Source organism: Halichoeres trimaculatus, unplaced genomic scaffold (assembly GCF_033239565.1).
Source record: "Halichoeres trimaculatus isolate MK-OKI-2021-1 unplaced genomic scaffold, fHalTri1.1 fHalTri1_scaffold_12, whole genome shotgun sequence".
Lineage (NCBI taxonomy): Eukaryota > Metazoa > Chordata > Actinopteri > Labriformes > Labridae > Halichoeres > Halichoeres trimaculatus.
Genome location: NW_027437190.1, coordinates 29,946,044 through 29,968,812, shown reverse-complemented (window position 1 = coordinate 29,968,812; position 22,769 = coordinate 29,946,044). Strand labels below are relative to the sequence as shown.

The 22,769-nt window shown below is 40.1% G+C and overlaps 1 protein-coding gene across 3 annotated transcripts in view; it reads right to left on the bottom strand.

Moving 5' to 3' along the window:
• The window catches only part of znf385d (zinc finger protein 385D), a 293,782-nt gene that overhangs the window by 5,279 nt on the left and 265,734 nt on the right, over window positions 1-22,769 (bottom strand). For all 3 annotated transcript variants that reach the window (XM_074682772.1, XM_074682774.1, XM_074682773.1), the window contains 3 exons: window positions 15,564-15,905; window positions 11,739-11,920; window positions 5,979-6,080 (listed from right to left, as the gene is read on the bottom strand). In XM_074682772.1, the coding sequence (XP_074538873.1) occupies window positions 5,979-6,080; window positions 11,739-11,920; window positions 15,564-15,905 (626 nt within the window). The remainder of the gene's footprint in view (window positions 1-5,978; window positions 6,081-11,738; window positions 11,921-15,563; window positions 15,906-22,769) is intronic.

Sequence of the window (22,769 nt, the reverse complement as noted above, 5' to 3'; positions counted from 1 at the left end):
TCTTCACACAAGATGGAGAACCAGCTCACACATCCAATGTCACACATGCCTGGTGCAAGCAGCACTTTCCTGGCTTCTGTGGTCTCCGTCAAGTCCGGACATCAATCCAGTGGACTTTGCAATCTGGTCTATCCTGGAGAAGGAGGTCTCAAGAGTGTCTCACAGCAGTGTCACCACTTTGAAGACAGCTCTGATGAAGTCATGGTCAAAACTTGATGCAGAGACAGTGCGGCGCTCATGCCAGGCAGTGCCAGGTCGTCTCCAGGCTGTGATAAAGGCAAAGGGCGGCCATATTGAGATGTTAATCTTTTTGGTGACAGAGAATAAAGTATAGAAACTGTGTTCAAAGTTTGTTATGTTTGTCTGCAAGCATTTTTGGATAGAGCGGAAAAAAACAATGGGTAAATCTTTCTGGCCCACCCTGTATGTTGATTTTACAACTCCAGTCACAATTAAACAATAAATCCATCTACTCCTGCAGTTTTGTTCTGAAATAGATATGTTTTCTCCCCCCTAATATAAAGTATTTTTATACTTCAATTAAAGTACTTGTGATAAAATCACAGTTCTACTTGCATCCTTCTTGCGGTCAGATAAAGGCCTCTTGACACCAAGCTCCTGGGGTGGATGTAAACCCCAGTCCGCCCCTGGTACCGTTCTTTGTGATTTCATCAGATGCTTTTCTAAAACATCTGCAGGCACACCTCTGCCAGTCTTTTATTTTCCACTGCCTAGGCGTTATGTTGCATTAATTAAATCACAAAAATGTTCTTAGTTGTACACAAGGGGATGGTTGCATCACATTTTGAAGATGTGTTACAACCATCCCCACTGTCAGCCAGTGTTTAGCTAGCTGTATTAGCATAGTGGATTGAAATTAGCATGGGAGATGTGTCACATTTTATCTGGAAAACTACAGTTTATTCTGATATAAGTCAAATAGTTTTATCTGGAATAGTATAGTCTTAGTCAAAAAGTTTAATGATCATATGACTCCTATCTTATCCCTGATTGGTGGAATTGGTGGTGTTGTAACTCTCCCCATGTTACAACCATACCCGGTCTCCCCTAAGTGAAGTTTTAGTTTTTTTGTTAGAAACAAAGAAAAAAGATGCAGAGAAAGCATCAAATCACTGATGCCAGACGTCTTTTATATCTGTCAAATGATGCATTTCTTTCAGATGAGTCTCGGTGGTGATTTTTATTTTCTGGACTTAGAAAAAAGTTATGATGCAGTCATTTTTCAGGTGGTAGGAACAGAAAGGCATAAAGTAAAAGAGGAAAAAAAAGCAGACAGAAGACAGCTGCTTTTTCATGGTGGTATGTTTCCAGTGGTGATTTTTTCCCACATATAAAAAAAAAGAATAAATCTTTTGGTATCGGATCTAGTTTGGTCACATGATAAGTAAAAACAGAACAAGAAATAAAAGAAGGGAAGAAAGAACAAAGAGAGCATTGTCATCGTCAGAAAACTTGCTCATCCAACGCGAGTCCAGACTTCTCTCATATCTGTCAAATCCACTCATTTTCGTTGGTATGTTTGCGGTCATGAAGCTTTTTGTCCCTACACAGTACACTGGCACATCGCAGTGGCTGTCGGGTTTAGTTTTTCGTGAAAAAGAAAAGAAAAAATATACAGAAGATGGGAGAAAGACTGGACAGACAACAGAGAAGAGGCTCACAAATAAAACTTCCACTTGCAATCATTTCTAACGCTGAGAAATGCTTCTTTAATGTGGTGGTTTGTCCCTTTTTGCACATTAAAAACAGTCATGAGTATCGGGTAAAGGGTTAGTTTTATGAAGGAAAGAAATAAAAGAATAAAAGAATAAAGAAAGAAATGCAGACGGACAAACAGGATCATAAATCTTGCACATTAAATCACTGAATCGAGGCCTCTGTGATCCTGTCACAAGCTGTTTTTTGTTGCTGTATTTGTCTGTTGAGAGTATGACAGCTTTCGGAGCAATGGTGAAGTTTTTTGTGAGAAAAGAGGGCAAAAAATGGGAAGAATGGGGGGCAAAATCTAACAGAGCTTTTGCACATCGAATCAGTGAGTAGAGACGTCTTTTGTATCTGTCATGTCTCGTGTTTCTGTTGGTATGTTCTGCAGGGAAGCGTCTTTTGTTTTCCAGAAAGAAAAATGGCTCAGAGAGGGAGAGCAGAGTTTTTATTAAATAAGAAAAAAGGAATAAAGGAAAGAAACCACGGGCAGACAAAATGGCAAAAAAGCAGCCATCCTCCAAAAAACAAGCTAATGGGGTGAAAAGGTCACCAAAGTTATCTGGCTTAATCTTGTGTATCAGTAATGGAAAAGCTACGGTCTCACAGTGGCAGGATGGCAGCCGTTGTCATGGGTTATCAATCACTGACTCAGGCATCCTAACCCGATGGGAAGCATTCTTTACTCTGTGCTCATCAGAGGAGCTCCTCTCCGTTAACTCAGTCAATGATGGGTTTCACAAAAAGTCATTTCCCCCACACTGCTAACCCCCACGCTTCGTCTCTCCAAACAGTGGGTGTGATGAATGCCGTCCTCTGAGAGCGTCTGTAAGACGGGAAGCCGGGCTTATCTTTCCCACACTGAAGCAGCGTGGATCCCTCACGCATCCTACTGATCCAGCCAAGAGGCACGCCAGAAGAGAACACAAATATATAAATAAATAAAAACTTTGGAGATCCCTCAGGGCAAGAAGGCTGGATTCAAAACATAACAGTGAGAACCACAGAGCTAAAGACAAGCTACCCATGAAAAACTATGCAGCGGTAGAACATTGTGTCATGGCGTCGAGGCTCTGATTGCAGATTAGCTGAAGAAACTAGGAAGTAATGGGATTATATCTTTAAACACCTGCTTAAAAAGCTTAAACAGACCGTTTTTCAACTGAGAAGTACTGGGTCTACATTTAGTTCCTGGGTAATACATTTACCCCTAAAAACAGCCCACAAAACAGGGTAGTTCTTTCTAGATGTCTAGGGAACTTCAGGGGTGGGGCCTGCAAGCTGAATGGTTCCTGATTGGTGGAGCACACCACTGTAGATCCGATCCGATTTTTTCATATGTTTTGCTGCTACTGATCCAATACCGATACCTTTCTCTGATAAATCCCGTACTCTGTTGGGTGATTCTGTTGTTAATGATGATTCATATTTGTTGTATTAAAGTGAGCCCTGTTGGTAACTCCTCACTTTACAAATGTTGCAAGATGCTGTTTTACTATCATTGCTTTCCAAAGAGAAGTAGTCCCACACAGCGGACATGTTTGCAACGTGGTTTGATTTACAGCAGTCGTATAGCGTGGTGGTGCTGAAAACATGTGAAAACTGGATTGGTCCTGATCATGTGACGAAATCAGATGCTATCCAGTTCTCCAAAAATAGCCACATCGGACACCGTTACTAATCAGCGAATCAGATTGGGACATCCCTACTTCCATAGTCAATAAGATTACAAACAGTCGTGATGGACTCGGTTTAGTACCTCCTAACCAATGGTCTTCTGTAAGCCTGATAGTCTGAACATTTCTCTTTCAGCTCCTGGTGTTACAGCTTAAAGAGTGACCCTGTAAAGTGGTGACCTTCAGCTGAACGTGTCACTAGATATCTAGTTTACAACAGCTGGTCAAACACAGAAGTCCTCAGGAATGGATCTTCATTTAGTTGTATATATACACCAAAATCTTTTCATCAGGGAAGTATCTAATGATAATTAAAAGCAGTTTGTGAAAGACACAAACACACTGGTTGATCCCTGCCGTCTTGACGCTGTACAACAGAGTTTTCTGATGTTTTAAAGCTGTTTCAAAAGACCCAGAATGGCTTCAACCATTGATGGCTTTTTGTCTCGCTTTTGTCTCCTTGCGAGCGTCAACAACTCCATCTGCAGAACCATAAAGCACAATCAAAACCAGCACAGGCTGAATATCCTCCATGCTACCAGACCAACCATAGTCCTACACACAAAGATACCGGCTGTTTTCCAAACCACCTACAACATACTACATGTGAATGTAGTATGGCGTAGGCACCACATACTTCCCACTGCTTTTGCTTGTAGTATGTAGTCTGACTGGTCTGTTGGGTCTGTTTTGTTATATACTACTCTGGTTTTCAGTTTCAGAAAATGAAGTTACAGGTGATGGATTTGATTTTGCCTTTGTTATAAATGTACAACACAAACTTTGGGTAGATCTTGGCATTTTAGTTATTTCATTAATCATATCATCGTAGAATCATGGTATTTCCTTTTTAATGTTACACCAAAAGTTATATCGTTTACTGCAAATAAATGTGGAAGGGATTTTTATTTTTACAGCTGATGGAAAAACCACTCCTATATAATCCACGTATGGTTGAAAAAGTAAACTAGTGGTTCTGCATTTTTTTTCACTTCTAACTCACGGACTGTCTAACGTTAGTGTTGTTGTATTGTAGTTGTAATGCAGACTCGTTCCAGAAGATTGCCGTAACTCACCAAAACTTGCTATCTGCAAACAGCGATAGCACTGTGCATTGTGGGAAACAGCATGCCCCAGGTAGACTGGTCTCTTGCATACTGAGAAATTTTCCTGGATCAGTAGGACATTCAGGGATTTTGGCATACTGCAGATTTTGCAAGGTTTCGCATTCTGCCTATTACAGACTGAATTTCAGCCAAAATAGTAGGCACTGCTAGTGTAGTATGTGGTTTGAAATAGCCACTGACTTCTCTGTCTCCTTCTATGAGTCATTTTTGAAAGGCTTTTGTTGTTGTCTGACTGCCCTCTAGTGGTCTGGCAGTGTGTTGCAACTACCTTTATTTTTTATCTCCATACGTCACTGATCTAATTTACATAATCTACCCAGCCTATGGTGGATACAAAGACCAACAATGGGACACAGGAACCATGTAGCTCCTGGGAATGTTCCACCAGGGAGTTCCTGGACCTTCTAGTTTAAAAATAGTTCAAGTATTAGCCCCACTGAGAGTTCATGTAGAGTTCTACGGGTGGAAAAATCAGGGGTAAAGGGCTTATTCCAGACTCCCAAATCAGTCTCTGGTGTTCACATGCATGAAGACCAAACATGAATACTCATGAGATCCATTCTCTCTGTGTTTCGACCCGGCACTGTGAGGGCAGGCTGCAGATAAAACACTTTGGTAAGTTGAGATTCAGAGGTGAAGGAGGTGTTAGCGCACTCATAAATCTTTGCAGAGAAAATGTAAACAAAGCTATCGAGTAACATCTCATCGGTTTGAGGAAGTAAAAAGATTTTTCTCTTGCATTTGTAGCCTCTGTGAGCACAAACAAGTTTTTAAGAGTATAATTTATGCCAGGAACTTCTAAACAATCATTTAAGGAAAGTAAATGCTTGACATTGATCCACACTGAGGTACAAACAAGCTTAAACTGACAGATATTAGATATAAAAAGATTCAACCTCAGTGTGTTTTGTTGCCTTCAGCATGCCGTAGAAGAACAGCCGTGCCATGCACCATTTCTGCCTCTAAAACACAAGTTTTTAAATTTGATCCCATTGTTCTCCTTGACAGACTTTTAATAAAAGCTCAGCTGCAGGTAAACCAGTCATAAAAGATGACATTTTATTAAATTAAGTGCTGTCAGGTGGATTCAATGTGCCTCGCTGAAGAATAGACCTTCACATTTTAAGAAAGACGTGCAGGATTTTAAGTCACAATAAAAGAAAAGTGTCAAGTTCCTGCATGAGGTTTGTGAAACAGACTCTGCCATGTGAACAGAGCCACAGCCAGGGTGCAGAATCCAGCTTTTATTATTTGACCTGCAGACTGCACAAACAGCGAGTGTCTGAAATGGGATAATGACAATAATCACAGTCTCAGATATCAAACAAAGACAGTCTCTCATGGTTTGATATGTCTGTCTCCGTGCAGGCTAATAGACCCGAGTCGGGGTGATTGTTGTGTCCACAGCAGACTGTAGCTGCTGATAAGGTGTGTGAGGCGTGCGCTGACTCACCGGCTGCTTGCTCTGGCCTTTCTGTGGTTTGCTGTAGGGGCTGTATTTGGGTTTGGCTGGTTTGCCCGCTGCTCGGTCTTTATGACGCCGGCTGCTGATGTGCTGAAGAGAGACAGAAAACAAATGAGACAGGAGCACATCATACTGTAGTTCCCACCCTGACAAACCCTTCAAGGGGAGCTGGGACCCCTGATTTGTGCTGGAAAACTCCCTCTGGAGGGTAAAAGGGACAAAATAAAAACCTATTCCCCTGAGTGTGTTTTCCTCTCTTGTTGACTTAAACTTTTCACTATTTTCATCAAAACGGAGTTGAAAAAAAAAAAAGGTTGACTGCAGCTCTGATTAACGTGCACAGCTATTTGCCGTCTTTATGATTGCTGAAATCTTTTCAAACAGCAGAAACTTGCTGTGTAGCCATGGCAGCCGCAGAGAGCATTCAGAGGAAAACAATGGTGAAGTGCACTGCGACCAGAAAACCATAAATAACCATTTCAAACCTCTGTATGAGCCGTGAACAAACACATCACAGAAAACATTTTCAGGGTCGTTCTGATCACAGCAGCTCATGAGAGGAAATGAGCTCAGAAATCTGGACTGGTTTAACATTTATTTGGGTATCAGTGGCAAAATTATTACACCAAGAGGTCGCAAAATGAATCAGATTAAACAACCAATTGACAAGAAACCTGTTACCAAACGACTGAAAGCATACAGAGATCTCTTTGCATTTCTATAATCATTTTTTAAATAATGTAGTGTGATTTTTTAAATTTATCCTTTTATTTGTTTGATATATAACTCTGTGTAAAGGTCCCAGTTTTTATATATATTTTTAAAGGAGGTTTAAATGACCTCAAACATGCACACTTTTCAATCCCTCCTCTGTGTATGAAGCACTGGGTATGGAATTGAAACCACCTTGATCCCTCGCTGGCCAAATATCCCATTCCACCTTTGTCAAAGCCCCACTGGCTGATGTGTATGTGGAGGCATTTGATTGGATGTTTTTGATTTTTTTTCTCTCTTAAACCTACCACATTTAAACATGATCGGTTCTTTGTTTAAGTTATAAATCCACAAGCTGAAACGTGTTGGTTTAAGTACAAAGTTGTTTCCGTTCCCCTTTTGAATGTTAAAGGTCCCATATTATGCAGAAATCACTTTATTAAGTCTTTTTTGGCTTTCCTCCCAGCCCACAAAATGTGATATTTCATGACAAAACCTGTATTTAGTAGTGTTTGTGAATGTAAAATCCAGACCTTAAAGGAGCTGTTTGGAATTTCTGGGGTCTGCCGACATAAGTGATTCCCTTTTTTGACCAATCAGGAGCAAGTCTGACCTGATTGGTCCACTGGAGCAGATACCCTCAAACCCCCTCCCTGCTGCTGGAGGGGAGGAGAATGCCAAAGTTGAAGAGCCATCACTGCTCTGTTTTTGGCTGTAAACAGCCACATAGTTCGATGCACAAGCTTCCCATCTCGGAAGAAGACAAGACTAAGTGGTTAGAGCTCATTTATGAAGGAAACGTGCCAGCTACTCTCAGTAAAACATGCAGCATGTGTGTGCTAGTCACTTCACAGCCGACTGCTTTTCCAACTTTGGACAGTCCAACAGAGGGCGAGCGAATACACTGCTCCTGAATCCAGGCGCATTACCAACCATCCACCAACAAACCTGGGACCCTGGAAATGTGAGTATTTTAATTGCTGTGTGCTGTGGAGCAGATGTAAGAGCTTTTCCTCAGTGTCCCCCCTGTCTCTGTGTTAGCTTCAGGATGCTAACTTTAGCTGCGGTTAGCCTGTTGTTTTAGCCTGTAATGTTACAGTAAACGAGCTTCACTGTTTTCTAAACATTGTGCACTCGGAGCTCGTGGCGCCGCTCTTAGTGACGCGGAAGAGTGGGGCGGTATCAGCGGTGACTCATTTACATATGAAGGTCACGCCCACTAAATCAGAGCGTTCTGAACAGAGGGGCTATGAGAGCCTGGAAACAATGCTGTCAAAGCACAAATGGACTGTTAGCCTTTTCAGACACTTTAACATCTTGATATATCCCATAACGCAGCAGTGTTAACGTACTGTGCTGTGATATCAGAGAAGAAAGCTTTTAATTGTAAAATAAAAACACCAATCCTGGTAATAATGTAGTATGATGAGTTTACAGTAATGTACTGTTATTTAAATTTGGGAACAGTATTAAATTGGCAACATTAAATGTAAAGCCTAAAGTGATAAAATGATAATTTGTTGGGAAATATTACAGTTAAATATCTTACAGTGCACCCCTGAACACACCCTTCCTTCTTGGTGTTCAGATTTAGCCGTATGACCGTAATGTGTTTCACGACAACCTGCTGCAGAACTCCTGCTGTTAACACAACACTCAGACCTTTCCTGTCTGCTCCCCTTTAATTGCAAGATGATTTATAGATACATGTTGCCTCCAAGACAGGCTTGGTGGCATTTCAGGGAGGAAAAGGTTATCGCTTGTGGAAGCCGAAACCTGACCGACAGAGAGGGAGAAGGCGAGATTGCAAATACACCTCCTGTCTCGAGGAAAAAGAAAAAAAAAAAAGGTATAACTGCTTCTGAGATTTTTCTGTGACCGGAGCCACCTGGGGTGAAAATGACGGCACTTACGACACTGCAGGGTACAGGAAGGAGAGCGTTTACCAAAGAGCACTTTACTGCCCTGAAATCACGCTTAGAGGAGATGTTAAGAGATTTCATGATGTCAAAACCAACAAGTTAATCTGAATCCAAAAAAGAAAGACAAAGAAATCTGGATGGACACGAGCAGAAAGAGACTTTTGTCGATAAATAATTCATTGTTGGATTTCTGGCTGTGTCCAAACTCCTTGCAGCAGATTCAGAAATCTCTCTTTACCTCTACTTCTGGAGCTGTAACTAAAATTTGTCATGCTGGATTCTTCTCACAGAGAATCAGAAGTGCTCAGTAAAAGTCCCTGCATGAAAAATTCATACAAAGCCTGTCTATTTTCAGTGAGAGAGCTCAAGGTTAGCGCAGACAAAACCAAGTGGTTTGGAGTGTTGTAGATGAAACTCCCCACTGACAGGATGATCAGCAGCTACAAGAGAGACAGAAGATTAGTGGAGCGGGCCCCGAGCTACAACACAAACACACACTCCTAGGCGGAGTTTAGAGCCGAGCCACACTGAGGAAAATATCACACGGAGATCAGATTATTGTCAGATATTCTTAGTGACCTGATTTCTTTGGTATCATATACACTAGGAGTCATTTTTCTTATTTGAGAGAAGGGATTAAGAGGAGCTCAGCTCTGCAGGAGAAACCTAATTTCTGTGCCGCATGCATCACACGCTTACACAGATTTCTTGTGAGTTTTTGCAGGCGTGTATCTGACTTTTCAAAGCTTTGGACTGACAGCAGCACGGACAGATGAAAGGAGGATCATTGCTATTAGAAATGCATCTTTGTTTCCCAGAGATGATCCTGTGACACTGAGGAAAATGAGTCCAAACAAGACGGTTTAACATTCTGACTCTCACATTTGACATTCAGGGCTTTTTTTTTTTCAGCAGTGTGCCATGGATGTCGGCGTAGAAAAGACAAAAAGAGAACTTATTCCTGCTTCAGCTTTGAATGTTATGATGAAATTCAAAAAGTCTGCCCTCGTTTTGCAGATAGGCTGCAGCAGGAGCGATCTTGTTGCTGATCGGCTGCAGGTGAAAGCAGGTTTCTGCAGGTTAATTCAGTTCATGTTGATGTTTTTACACCCAACTTAAGTTTCTCCTTGATAAAATAAACCATACAAAGCAGGTTCAGAGTCCAGTACTTCCAAAGTTTAGATTGTTTTAAATGTGAAGTTGAGAAAGTCAATTTTTTTCCTTTAACCACAACATTTGTAAGGCTAATCTGAGACTAACAGGTGCATATACCATGTACATTTATTCAAGGAAATGAGATTTAAGGCAGCTGGCTTCTGGATGAAGTGGTTTCCTTACAAGAGACATCTGTCTCAATTACTTTTTGGATAAGTGGCAATAAAACACCCTGATCCCTCCTTATGATCTGTGAATTTAAAGGAACCATCAATAAAGTGCAAAAACTGAAATCTTGTCAATTGTTTTTTGTCTTGTTTTCAGTAGGAAACACCTTTTTGGACCTAGTATGAGCCACATTCACCTGACCAGCCCAGAAAAGTGTCTTATTTCAAGTTATTGAAAGACAAAAATGAGGTCTGAATTGCTATAACAAGAGAAAAGTTACTTGTACAAAGACATTATTCTAGTTTCAAGCAAATTTCGAGCATTTTTTTCTCATTCCATTGGCAGATCTTTTTTTTTTTCGTGTTGGTTACTTGTTGGACTTCCTCCATGTTTACCGAAAGAACAGCCTTCAGAAGCCCCGCCCCTTCTTGATTCTGATTAGTCAGTGAGAGAAAAGGGACACCGATAAATCAAATGTTGTATGGTATGTTTGACTATTTTTATTCAGAGTTTCATCCACTTAAAAGTGTTGCACATGTCCCAAAATGCTTGTTGCTGCAGATTTTCAGTCACAGCTCTATCATGGTTTTCTTTCCGTCAGTTGAGTAGGAAATGAGATAAAAGTAAGTGTTTTTAATTTATTTAACATTGTGATTGCATGATTCTGATATGAGCCCATAGACTATATATAGAGTGGACAGCGTGGCTCCACCATTTACCATTGTACAGTTTAGAAGCCAAATTACTCCCGTCACAGGCTCAGCCATTGTAGCAGTTGTGCAGCCAGAGTCTGTGCAGTAAAGACTGTGAGGGACTCTGGGAGAATCTGAGTGGATCCAGGTTACAAAAATAACATTTTTTTTTTCATTTGAGAGTCTAATCACTTCCTTACTCTACCTTCCGACATCTTTTTCAATCCCCCCAAAAAATACACAAGAATGGCAGCTGTCAATTATCAGAAACGTGACGTAAAATCTCATTTTTAACCTCTAATAACTAATGAAATATAAACTTTTCAGAAAAACAAGGACCTGAATACAAGACAGCCAAATGATATCTTCAAATCACCCCAACAATTGGACGTGAAATATTTCTACGAGGTGTATTAATTTTTTTAAGTTTGACCACAGCCCATCTGGAATGACTGGAGAGATGGATTTTTTGAGCGATACCACAGCCAGTCACCAAGGGGAGCAGTTTTTGTCGCCTCACTTTAAACCGTTTTTATTTGTTTTTACAGTCTATGTATAAGCCTATCACTGTGACTGAAAATCTTTGTCAACAACAAGCATCTTTGGACATGTGCCTCACTTTTAAGTGTCCTCTAGGAACACTTTCATTGTGTTGCGATGTAATTGCAGTGTGTTTTTCCATTGTGTTGTGTCGTGGTCTTTGGAGCGTGTTTTCTAAATGCTTGGCATGTGTTGTCAAATTGATGAAGATGTTTTCTCAATTTGCTTGTTTTGTCTTTTGCATGTGTTTTCTAAGGTGCAGTGCTTTTCCCTAAAATCTCTATCTGATGGTAGAAAATTGATAATTCTCTTTGAGAAAAGAGCCCTGAGGTGATTTTTGCCTCGAGTAGATAATTTATGTATTAGACTGTAGGGAAACAGGAAGTGTGTGGATTACAGGTTGCCACTTTTCCAAGCAGTGTGCTGGTCTGGTTTAAGATCATCACCTCAATATGACCAAGGAAAATCAAAGTGCTCATTTTAAATGTGTGTGATAAACATCTCCAAATGTTCGGGGCACAAACACCTGTCGTCAGTTCCAGTTCAGATTCTCTCACCTGCTTTAGCTGAGTCTCCGAGTTCACGTGCACGTCACACGTCTCACAGAAAAACGTTTTGTTTTGCAGGCCCGTCGATGATTTGGTAGCTGTCGCCAGTTTGCTCTTGACTCCCGGCCGGGGAAAAGACTTAATGGAGCCCACGCCCGTTCTGGCCTCCAGCATCGTCTTATGCTTGGTACCTGCAGGTTCAAACAGGAAGCAGAGATGTTAGAGCGTAAACTTCTCCATAAAGACTCTGCCTGAAGGAAAGGTGAGAGGAGAGGTTCACGATGCTATCTCCTCTCTCATCTCGGAAATATGAGGGTTAGTGTGAAAGGGTCGACCTGTAAATTATCCTTAAACGTCGCTGATTGGAGTCAGAAGCCCGGTGAAACTCATCTTTGCAAAACTTGGGTGTTTCACCTCAGAGGAGTTCGCCTGGAGTGAAAGGAGGGAGTTGGGACTCTGAAGCACATTCCTAACCCTCCTAACAAATCATGAAACACCTACTCCAGTTTGAAAGTTTACTACTCTGTCATCCTCATGGCGACAGATTAGGTTTGAACTTCAAAATGCTAACTCCACTTTGATCTCTTGTGGTTGTAATTTGTGTCATGGTGAGTGTTAAACTCTATCTCACTCAGAAGTGACCGCGGTGCAGCTGTACTTGAGACTCAATCTGTTTGAGAGCCGAGCAGCGATTTTTCCTCGACCAGAATAAAATCTTAATTACTCTCAGTCCCCCAGTTTCAACTCTACCAGAACAAATACTACTTTAAAAAGTACCCATGAGCCCCGTCTCTTCAAAATGTAAACATCAAATCTACGTTAGAGGTCTGGAACAGTCTCAGTAATTGAATGACTCAGCGCTCTAACTCTCATTCACAGCCATTTAGAGTACAAGCATCGACCTCTCCTTCTATAGGTCTGATTGGTTTTGTGTTTAAACAAAACTTTTTGCATATGGAGCAAAAATCAGGACATGAGAGTAAAAATTGGAGAAAGCTACGTAATAAAGCCCAAAATGATAAACTCTTCTGTTCAGATTTAGTCTCGAAGTTTGGCTGCCTCTAATTAATTCCGACTCACTACAAACCTCCCTACCTGGTAATTGTAGCTCAAGTTTATCACTTTTTTTTTTTTTTTTTCGCAAAATTGGCTTTGTTTGATGTCCTACTGAAACTTCACTTTGTCATTTTTACACTGAATGTTCCAAACAGCTCCAAAAATATGGAAACTTGTTCGCAAAGGTCATGTTTGATGTTGTGTCTTACTCATAGACTGAATATCATATGGACGCAGTCTCTGTGACATCACCCATCTGTTTCTGATGCAGAGTTTTGAAGTCCATTCATCGCGGGAGCCTTATTGGAAATACTGAACTCAACTTCTTTTAAACTAGAATGAGCAAAAGAGGCGGGTCTTCAGCCTCTTTGAAGGCATCTACAGGATGGCTGCCTATCAGCCAAGTCAGCCATGCCCTTAAATTGATAAAACTTGTAAGTTACACAAGTTAAAAAATAAAAATTATTAAAAAAAATGACTCTCTGTACAGTGAGTACAATTTTTTTAAACCAGGCTGTAAATATACTGCAAAAATGCTCTTCTTGGCTTGGCATGTATGTGGTTGTCGCATAGTTTTACTGTGTTGGATGCATGTTTATATGTGTCACTGTAATTGGAGAGGCTGCTAAGACTTTTTTTTATCTACTCCAGGAAAAAGTTTGGGACCCACTGCGCTAAATGATAACCAAATTATATCTTTTAGTATCTTTTCAAGAAAGCTGATCATCAAATGCACCTTCTTTCTGACATTCTGAAAACTTGAAATTGTCTGTTTGGTTTGTTTACACTGCAAAAACTGAAATCTTATCGAGTGTTTTTGTCTTATTTTCAGTACAAAATTCCTTTTTAGACTCAATATGAGCCAAATTCACATGACCAATCCAGAACAATGTTTTTTGTTTTTTTTAAGGTTATTTAAGGACAAAAATGAGGTCTGAATTGCTCATAACCAGTAAAAAAATCTGCCAATGGAACAAGAGAAAAGTTACTTGTATTAAGACATTGTTCTAGTCTCAAGGAAATTTTCAAGCATTTTTTTCTTGTTCCATTGGCAGATTTTTTTACTGGTTACAAGCGATTCAAAAACCTCATTTTTGTACTCTGATAACTTGAAACAAGACATTTTTCTGGATTGATAAGTTGAAAGTGGCTGATATGAAGTATAATAAGACAATTTTTACTTAAAAAAAGACAAAAACACTTGATAAGATTTCAGTTTTTTGCAGTGTAGCTGTGAATGAAAAACTTCTGTAGTGTAGGCTTGGAAAGCTCTGCATGGTGAGTCAACCAAAGGGCAACATCCAGCTGGTAAAAATGAAGCCTATGCTGAAGTGCTAAAAGTTGCTGTTCATTGAGAATCTGCTTGATTCTGGCTGCAGAAAGACTGAAAGTCACATACACGCCCAGCCATAAAAACTGACTTTTACAGCATTAAAAAACATTTTTACAGCCTTGTTTGAAAAAACAGCTTGGGTCTGAAACACTGATTTCACTATCGGCACTTACTGTACAGTGAGTTAATTTTTTTCTGACTCAGCGGTTTAAAAGTTGACAGGATCGTCTGATTGTCCAATCAGAGACACAGCTCAGGTCATGTTTGGCCATGACTGGCTTCATTTCACGGTTTCAGTGACAGACAGGTGATGTCGCAGAGGCTACGTTCATGTTTTTTACAGTCTATGGAGTCCACACAGTATTCAGCATTAATTCTGGTTTCACAAGATTTAGACTCTGGTCTCTGAGAAGAGTCCCGTACTCTTTAGCCCCGTTTTCCACCAAGCAGTCCAGTTATGATCAGTACGGTTTGGTACGGGTTGGCTTAGTTAAGCCTGGTCCTGTTTGTATTTCCACAGCCAACTGTGCCCCCTTGTGGTAGGCGGTGTGTAAGCCAGATGCTGATAGCCGCATTGGTGGAATAATAGCATGACATCATAGTAGTGTGACACAGTGTATCCCGGGAATAAATCCAACAAAGAAGAAAAGCGCAACACAGAAAATAAAGAGCAATAATGAAAGACATCCAGCAAGGAAGTGACGATTCTTTGGACCAATCAACAGACTGCAGTGTTGTAGCGCCATCTTCCGTGATTGGTGTAGTCTAGCACCCCTACAGAAGGGTCCAAAAAAAAAGGTTGACAGCTCGTCGGTTATTGGGGGATCTGTCCTGGGATTAGTCAGTAGAAACGCCATAAAGTGCGTTCTGTGCTGAGACGAACTGAACTTAACTGCTTGGTGGAAACAGGGATTTTGACAGATCCATCCATTTGCCAATTCCCTTGATGCAGAGATGCTGTGGGCTGAAACAAAGGTTGAATGCTGTAGTCTGGTGTTCCTGAAAGTGTTGTTTAAGTCAGACATACATAGCTCTGCTCTCCAACCCTTGCTCAGCAGACTTGTTCAGGAATAAAGCACCCCTCACAATCTCTGATCAAGGCTTGGTGCAAGATTGTTCTGAAAACCCACCACAAACACATGACGAAACAAGAAAACGTGTTTTTAGATCTGACAATTGTTGCTGAAGACAGCCAGAACAACTCCATGATGATGACAAAGAAAGCTTTAACACTGCTGCTGTGTTTTTGTGTGTTGTTGTAAACCCCTGCAGATAACAACTTTCTACACAAAGACTCAACAAAAAACTCGGCTCGTGTGTATTGAAAAGAAAACCACGAGAAAGTAATGGCACACCTAAGAACACAGCAGGTAGAAACAGCCTTTCTTACAGAGCATGCAGTTTCTTTCTCCTTTAAAATATATGTGCAGTCAATGTTTGCCCACCGCTGTTGTGAGCCTCCAGCTGTGACGCCGAGTTGACGGCCACTTTGCACAGCGAGCAGTACAGAAGACGGCGAGCCTTCTCCTCCTCTGTTTCCCCGTCTGTCTCAGCCTCGGGTTCGGCCTCGGGCTCGGGGTCAGCTTCTGAGGAGGAGTTTGTTTTGGCTGGACTCTCGTCGCCTCCGGCAGCTGAGGTAGACTCTGGGACCGGGGCCACTGGGGAGCTCAGGACTGTGGGTGATGGGGCCACAGGTGCCGGCGTTGGCGTGGTAGTGAGAGTGGTCAGGGGTGGTGCCAATCTGAGCACAGGGGAGAGCGGGAGGGGGGCTGAGCCAGGAACGCCATCTGCCGAGAGGGAGGGAAAGATTTGTTAAGACTGGAGAATCATTACGAAGCATTTCGAGGGGAAACATAATTTATTGATGAAATGTTTAACACACAGGATTAGCATGTTTTCCATTATGTATTTGATTTTTATGGCATAAAGTGATATACTAATGTGTGAAATATGAATCTGTCTGAAAGCACACAGAGCCATTAAGGTCAGAGAGGGGGAAACAGAAGATAAAAGAGGAATAGATACAGGCTAACAATTAAAGCACCCTAATAAAGGACTCATAAATTTCAGCATTTACTGCCTTTGAAAGCTTCTGCATCATTTATAAGCAAAGTTAAAGACACTTTATAAAAGCTTTCATACATTAGCATTCTGCAAGATGCAGTGTTGACAAATAGTGATGTTAAACTTTCTCTTTCTGGTGGAAAACCAGCAAAATCTGCCTCATTAGAAAGTTTAAAGCTGATTTAAGGACTATTTGTTTGGCATTTATTGCAGTGACACTTGTTTTTCTAGGATAAGAACTTCATTTCCCATGAGCACCATCACTCATGTGATGGACGTGGATGTGACTGGAAGACATGCATTTCGTTTGTAGAGCAGATCTTTCTATCCCCACTTTTATTTGCTCAACACAAATTTTCCCAGAATGCAAAGCGATGATGTAATGTGTTATTTGTAGTTACGTAGAGCTGTTGTTTGGAATGGGACAAGAATCAAACTTTGTAAACTCAGTTTGTTGCGTCATTTGGTGTTGAGAAGAGTAGAGAGTGACACGGGAGTGGATTTTCACTCCTGTCCCATCACACTCCCACAGAAAAAAATCTTGTCCTGTCCCACTCCTGGTAAAATGCATCTCACTCCTGTACCGCTCCCATTTCTTCACCTTCTTTGAATTCTTAGGCAATACATTGTATTTGATTTGATTCTCCCCATTCTTTGTTAGATTACTGTTGGATTCTGGGAAGTGTAGTTCTTTGCACTTGTGTTAGAGTGTAGGCTTATTGGAAATAAACTACAAAAATGGCGGTGCTTGTCACGTATCATGTTTTATCTTTCTGATTGGTTCCTGCTCCTGTCTGCTCCCATTAACTTTTTATCCTGTTTATCCCTTGTCCCAATCCTGTGATTAATTGTAAAGTTGACACTCATCCTGCAGGAATCCCACAGGAATCCCGTAACTGCGGAGTTCCCAAAACAATATCAACCTCCAGCCCAGAGATGAGCAGACTATCTGTTGAATGTTACTTACAAGCATTGACTGTATAGAGAGTGGACCTCCATTTACCATTGCACTGTTTTGAAGCCAAAATTCCCCCGTCACAGGCGCCACCATTGGCAGCAGTTGTGCAACTAGAGTCTGGGCAGTAGAGGCTATGAGGGACTCAGAGAAAATCTGAGTGGGGTCAACAAAAATAATTATCTTTTTTTACTTTGGAGAGTCTAAGCTCTTCTTGGCTCTCTTTCCTGACATATTTTACAATCCTTAAAAACAATACACAAGAACGTCAGCTGTCAATCACCGTTAAACATGATGTAAAACCCTGTTTTTAACCTTGTATAACTAGTGAAATCATAACTTTTCAGAAAAAAAGAGGACTTGAATACAAGGCAGCCAAATAATATCTTCAAATCACCGCAACAATTAGATGTGAGATATATTTCTACGAGGTGTATTAATTTTTAAAGTTTGACCACAGCCCATCTGGAATGACTGGGGAGATGGATTTTTTTGGCCTATACTGCAGCCAGCCACTAGGGGGAGCAGTTTTTGTGGTGACCTTACTTTAAGCTGAGCAAGATGACGACCATTTTTTTTTACAGTCTTTGCTCAGTTTTTTAAGATAGCAGTTTCTAGCTGTGAATACAAATAAAAACAACTGTGCATGTGTTTAGTGATGTCGTAATTACAGATGGAAAGTTTTAACTATAAGCTCTGAAATTGCGACAGTTCCTTTAAGTGCATGTTAAATTAAAAGCAAACAACACAGATGTAAGAAGAGTCACGCATATTATCCTCCACATTTTGGAAAAACATGCCGAAGACTGAAAAATAACTAAACGCAGAAACTCCCCATGACGCAAAGAACACACATGAGCTTCCAGGAAACATAGTGTGAGCAATTATACAGTTTGGATTCCCAGCAATTAGACACGTCCACTGGAGCAAGCCTGACAACAACACCCAGAACAACCCTGAATGATCTGCTTCTCTGGCATGACTTGGTGAATAGCTGAGGTTTCTGCTTTGTCAGAACAAATGGAGACAATATGCAGTCATTAATAAGGAACAATATGTCCTCTTTATCTGACGACACTTCGCAGTCTCAAGGATTTATTTTTGTCTTCATCTATCCAAATAGATTTTCTGTTTGCAGCTCTTATATTCTTAGTCATTTCTCAAGATCTGAAACTACAGCAAGGACATTTTTCAGCTCAAGGGAGTAGTCACACTACAACAGAATATGTGACTTGATTTATTTGTGATTCATTCACATATTGACGGATATGAAAAAATATTATGATGAAATCCTCCAGCCTCTCCAAACATTTCAAAACCGACTCGAGTAAGAAGACCGAGTGGAATACAGACGTTTTGTGTCTCACGGAGGGTGAAAAACGGAGAGTTAAATAAGAGAAGGGAGCTTATCACGAATGATTCACAGCAGAGGTCTGTGCAGTCAAACCTTTAACAGCTGAAGTGTCAAAATGAGAGCGCCTGTACATAGACTGTATCGATGGGTGGTCAGGGAGAATGTGTCCAAACAGTGGAGCATCAAAAGTACAAGGATGCTTGAGAAAAATCTCCCAAAAGTATTGATGTTTGCGAGAACCTTGGCTGTGAACTGCTGCGTCCTATTATCACAATACTTAAGATATAAACCACTACCGTACAGTGCTTCTGCAGCAGTTTAACACATTTTATAATATAGCAAGTGTAACAAAAAAAGGTATGTTGTGTAAGATTACCTTTTTAACACATAAGAAAACATTTGCTCTTACTGGAGCTTGGCCAAGTGGAGTGCCCCCCATTCATGACGAGAACTAATTCAAGGACCCAGGTACACAACTCAAAAGTTTCAACAGATTTAATATTCGATTAAAAACAAGCCAAGGTTTTAAGTGAATTAAATAATCTCAGCAACCCTGGAGAAAACTAGGCAAGGGAAGGAATAACAAACCTTCTCAATAATCAACTGGCTTTTGGGTGTAACTTAACAAAAGAAATCACTGTGAGTAACTTGGACTCAAGGCGCAGGACAAAAGGAGACACAGGCTGTTTATACACAAAGTAATGGGCCACAGGTGGAAATAATGAGGGTGGAGACAACAATCTCAGAGGTGGAAAACACATCAAGTTTTCTGAAATGAGAGGAGACACACTCCTGGCCTCGATCCTTTGCTGAATGTCTTCCCTTGCTCTCTACTCTGCTCATTTCCCGCCTCTCTGCAGTAAGACCATGAGTCTGAGGTGAGCTGTGTGATGTGTGAGCACAGCAGGTAATCGCTGATGGGGTGATGATGCAAGTAAACATTAGATATATAGATAATTTAATCTTAAATTTTTCAGTGCTTTGCCACAAGAAAGTCTGGGTGCTTATGTTTGAAGAACACATGATTTTAAATATGGTGTTCCACAGGGAGGGATTCTTGGACCTGTTTTATTTTCACCTTAAATACTTTCACTTCCACCTACACTTTATGGAAGCCCATTTTTCACCAGTAAAAAAAAGAAAAAAAAAAAGAAAAAAAAGGCAAAATTATAATTAAAATTCATAATTATGATACAAAAAGTTGAAATTATGAAATTAATGTGCCACTGATTGAGTGGTAGTCTCTGCATCACCTTACTTGCCAAGACATGTAAACAATATGCAACCCTGGAATAAGGTAACTTATTCCACCAATTAATAGAAAAATGAATATAAGTGTGATTAATAGTTGTGTTTTAATATGGTGTCATTAAAATTAAACAAAAAAATTGCACTGTGTGTTATCTCATAATTAACACTATAATCACATAATTTCGACTTTATAATTCATTATTATGACGTTGTTATCTAAAAATTTCAACTTTTTTAACTCATAATTTTGACTTTAAATCTCATAATCATGGATCTATTAATTGTGACATTTTAGCTCATAATTTTTTATTTTTTTTATCTAATCATTTTGAATATTTATCCCATAATTATGACTTTATTATCTCATAATTTCAACTTTTTTTTTATCTCATTATGACATTTTTTCCCCTCATAGTTTTGACTTTTTTTCTCATAATTTTGACTTGATTTTTTTTTTTTTTTTTTTTTTTTTTTAGCAGAAATGGGCTTCCATAATATTAATGTATCCTTAGTGTAATTTTGTTTGCATTATGATGGTGTTTTGCTGGTGTAATTCTGTAAACCTCCATGTTGTTAGACATTTAAAAGGATTATTATGACTTTTGATTTATTTTATTTTATTTATTTATTTATTTGTTTATTTTATCCTACCTGTCTCAACATATGATGTAATAGTGAGCAAAAAACTTTTTTTAATTAGTTCAAAATAAATTCTCATTCAAAAAATTGATAAGTCAAAGGCACTTTATTGTTTGGCCTTAGAAATACTGTCTGTAAACTCTTAGGTGTTAGATCTTATCTTAATCCTCTCCACTGGCCTCCTGTTTCTTTTAGAATTGATTGTCAAGACTTACTAAAATCGAACTGAAACAAATAAATACACGTTGCAAAAAATGATAACAAATGACACAGCATGCTATATATATCAACCAAATGTAATCTATATCATTGTGACAGGCAGCTCTACTCAAAAGGACAAAGAAAGACCACAAAAAGAATCAAGCACACCCCTAATCTTCAGTCGGAGCACAGGATCACATTAACATGTTATATAAAAACCTCCTCATTTGGAATGAAATGTCTGATATTTTTAGCACAAAGACAGCAGTGGATCAATAGATGTGACTCATAATCAAACATTTCACTGTTTGGAATACGGAGGACTGCAGCCACATTTTACTGAAATGAAATTTAGCTTTAGAAGCCTCGCCTGATCGATGCCAATGTCTCCGAGTTCTCTGCACTCCAGTGTCACGAAATGAAGATCAGCCAGCCAGAAGAGCGGATCAATAGTGAATTATGTCATGCTATTTTTGTCAGCCATTATATACGGTTCTTATTTATCTCAGCGGAGGTGTCGGAGGTGGGCGCCGCAAAACTGCTGTGAGTTACACCGTCGCTGGGTTCACTTCTGCCAAAGGTTAAAAATCACATCAGGAGTTGGGTAATGAACACGTAGCAGCTGCGCTGAGCTGGAGGAGATACTGATAACATTTATATATAAGAAAAATGATGTGCAGAAACTTTCCTATGTGTTCAAGGCATTTCATCGAGACTCTGCATGAACGCTTCAGTTAAACGCTTCAAATGTATGTTAATGTATGCATGAAGTGAGCACCCAATCCATTAACCTTTGAAACAGTTCTCAGGCTGTTTTTTTTACTCACTTTTTAAACTCTCCTACAGATGACTGACTCCAGATATGAAATGTGTTTGCACTTTTATGAAACTTGCTGCATGCTCTGACTGCAGAACATAAAACAGGAGCATGTGATAAGTAAATAAATACACAAAATTTGGATGTAATCAAAGCCAAGGAGGAGTAAGGTAGGTTTTCTAGAAATATCTAAAAAACAAACCAGATATTTTGCGGGGTATGTGAGCAGCAGTGTTGTAGTATAGAGCTCAAACAGACACATTATCTGCTCCCTCCAGGGACAGCCTTCTGTCAAACTGGATATATGGTCCATGTAACATGTAGCGCTCCCCCCTGAGGTATTGAACCTGCCCCCACAGGGATAGATCCAGGAAGTATCCCGGCCAGATGCATCAAATGACCCCTTTTAACACACGGGAGCAGCAGCTCTATTCTGAGCCTACCTCTCTTACGGGGCTTTAATAGATAAAGTGCAAGTCCAAGGCCATTATTTCCAGCAGGGAGAGATGCTGTGGTCTCTTGAGCAGCTTTGTGAGCCTTGCAAACCGATGTGAACGAGCTACTATAATGACCAGCATTTGTTTTCCGGAGCTTTCCTGGGGATCATATAGAAGACGATGTATGGGAGGGTTTTAAAACAGTGCCATGGTGTTTGACATCAGATGAGGACTCTGTGACCTGATGGCACTTTGTACTCCCAGAACTTCCTGCAGCACATACAGCAAAGTGATATACCCTCAGTAAAACAGACTGAGTAAAAATAGCAGAAAGGATCCAAGCTGTCTATCAACAGTGACTTCAGCTGATTGTTCAACATCTATAGTCCAGTGATCAGGTGAAGAAGACTCTGCAACGAATACTTTCTCAGCTTGGTCCTTCAGGTCAATAACTGCTCAGAGAAACAGAGTTTTGATAAAGCTGAGGCGTCTTTCCAGCCACAGTCGTCTCAAACTGAGCAGATTTTGATGGGAACAAGCAGTCCTGGACACTTCGTAGTGAACTCTTTGAGCTCACAGCAGGCTGTGCTTTGAAGTAGGGAGTGTCAAAGTGCAAAATAAAAACATAGAGAAGACTAAAATATTTAGGGACTGCGACATAAATATATGTCTCTCAACAAAACAACGAAAAAAAGAGGTGAAAAGGTGATTTTAACTGAAATAAAATAACAAGGTTTTATGAAAAACAAAAAAAACCTTTTAATTAACTTAGACTGTACTGAAAGTTTACAAAACTAACTAAAATAATCTAAAATAATCAAGAAATTCTTAAGTTTAGTTTTAATTTTAGTTTTCGTCGTCTTTGTCAATCCATCACACACACAAACTCACAGTATTGTTTATTTACCACCAGCCTGGCAGAATAACACTGAG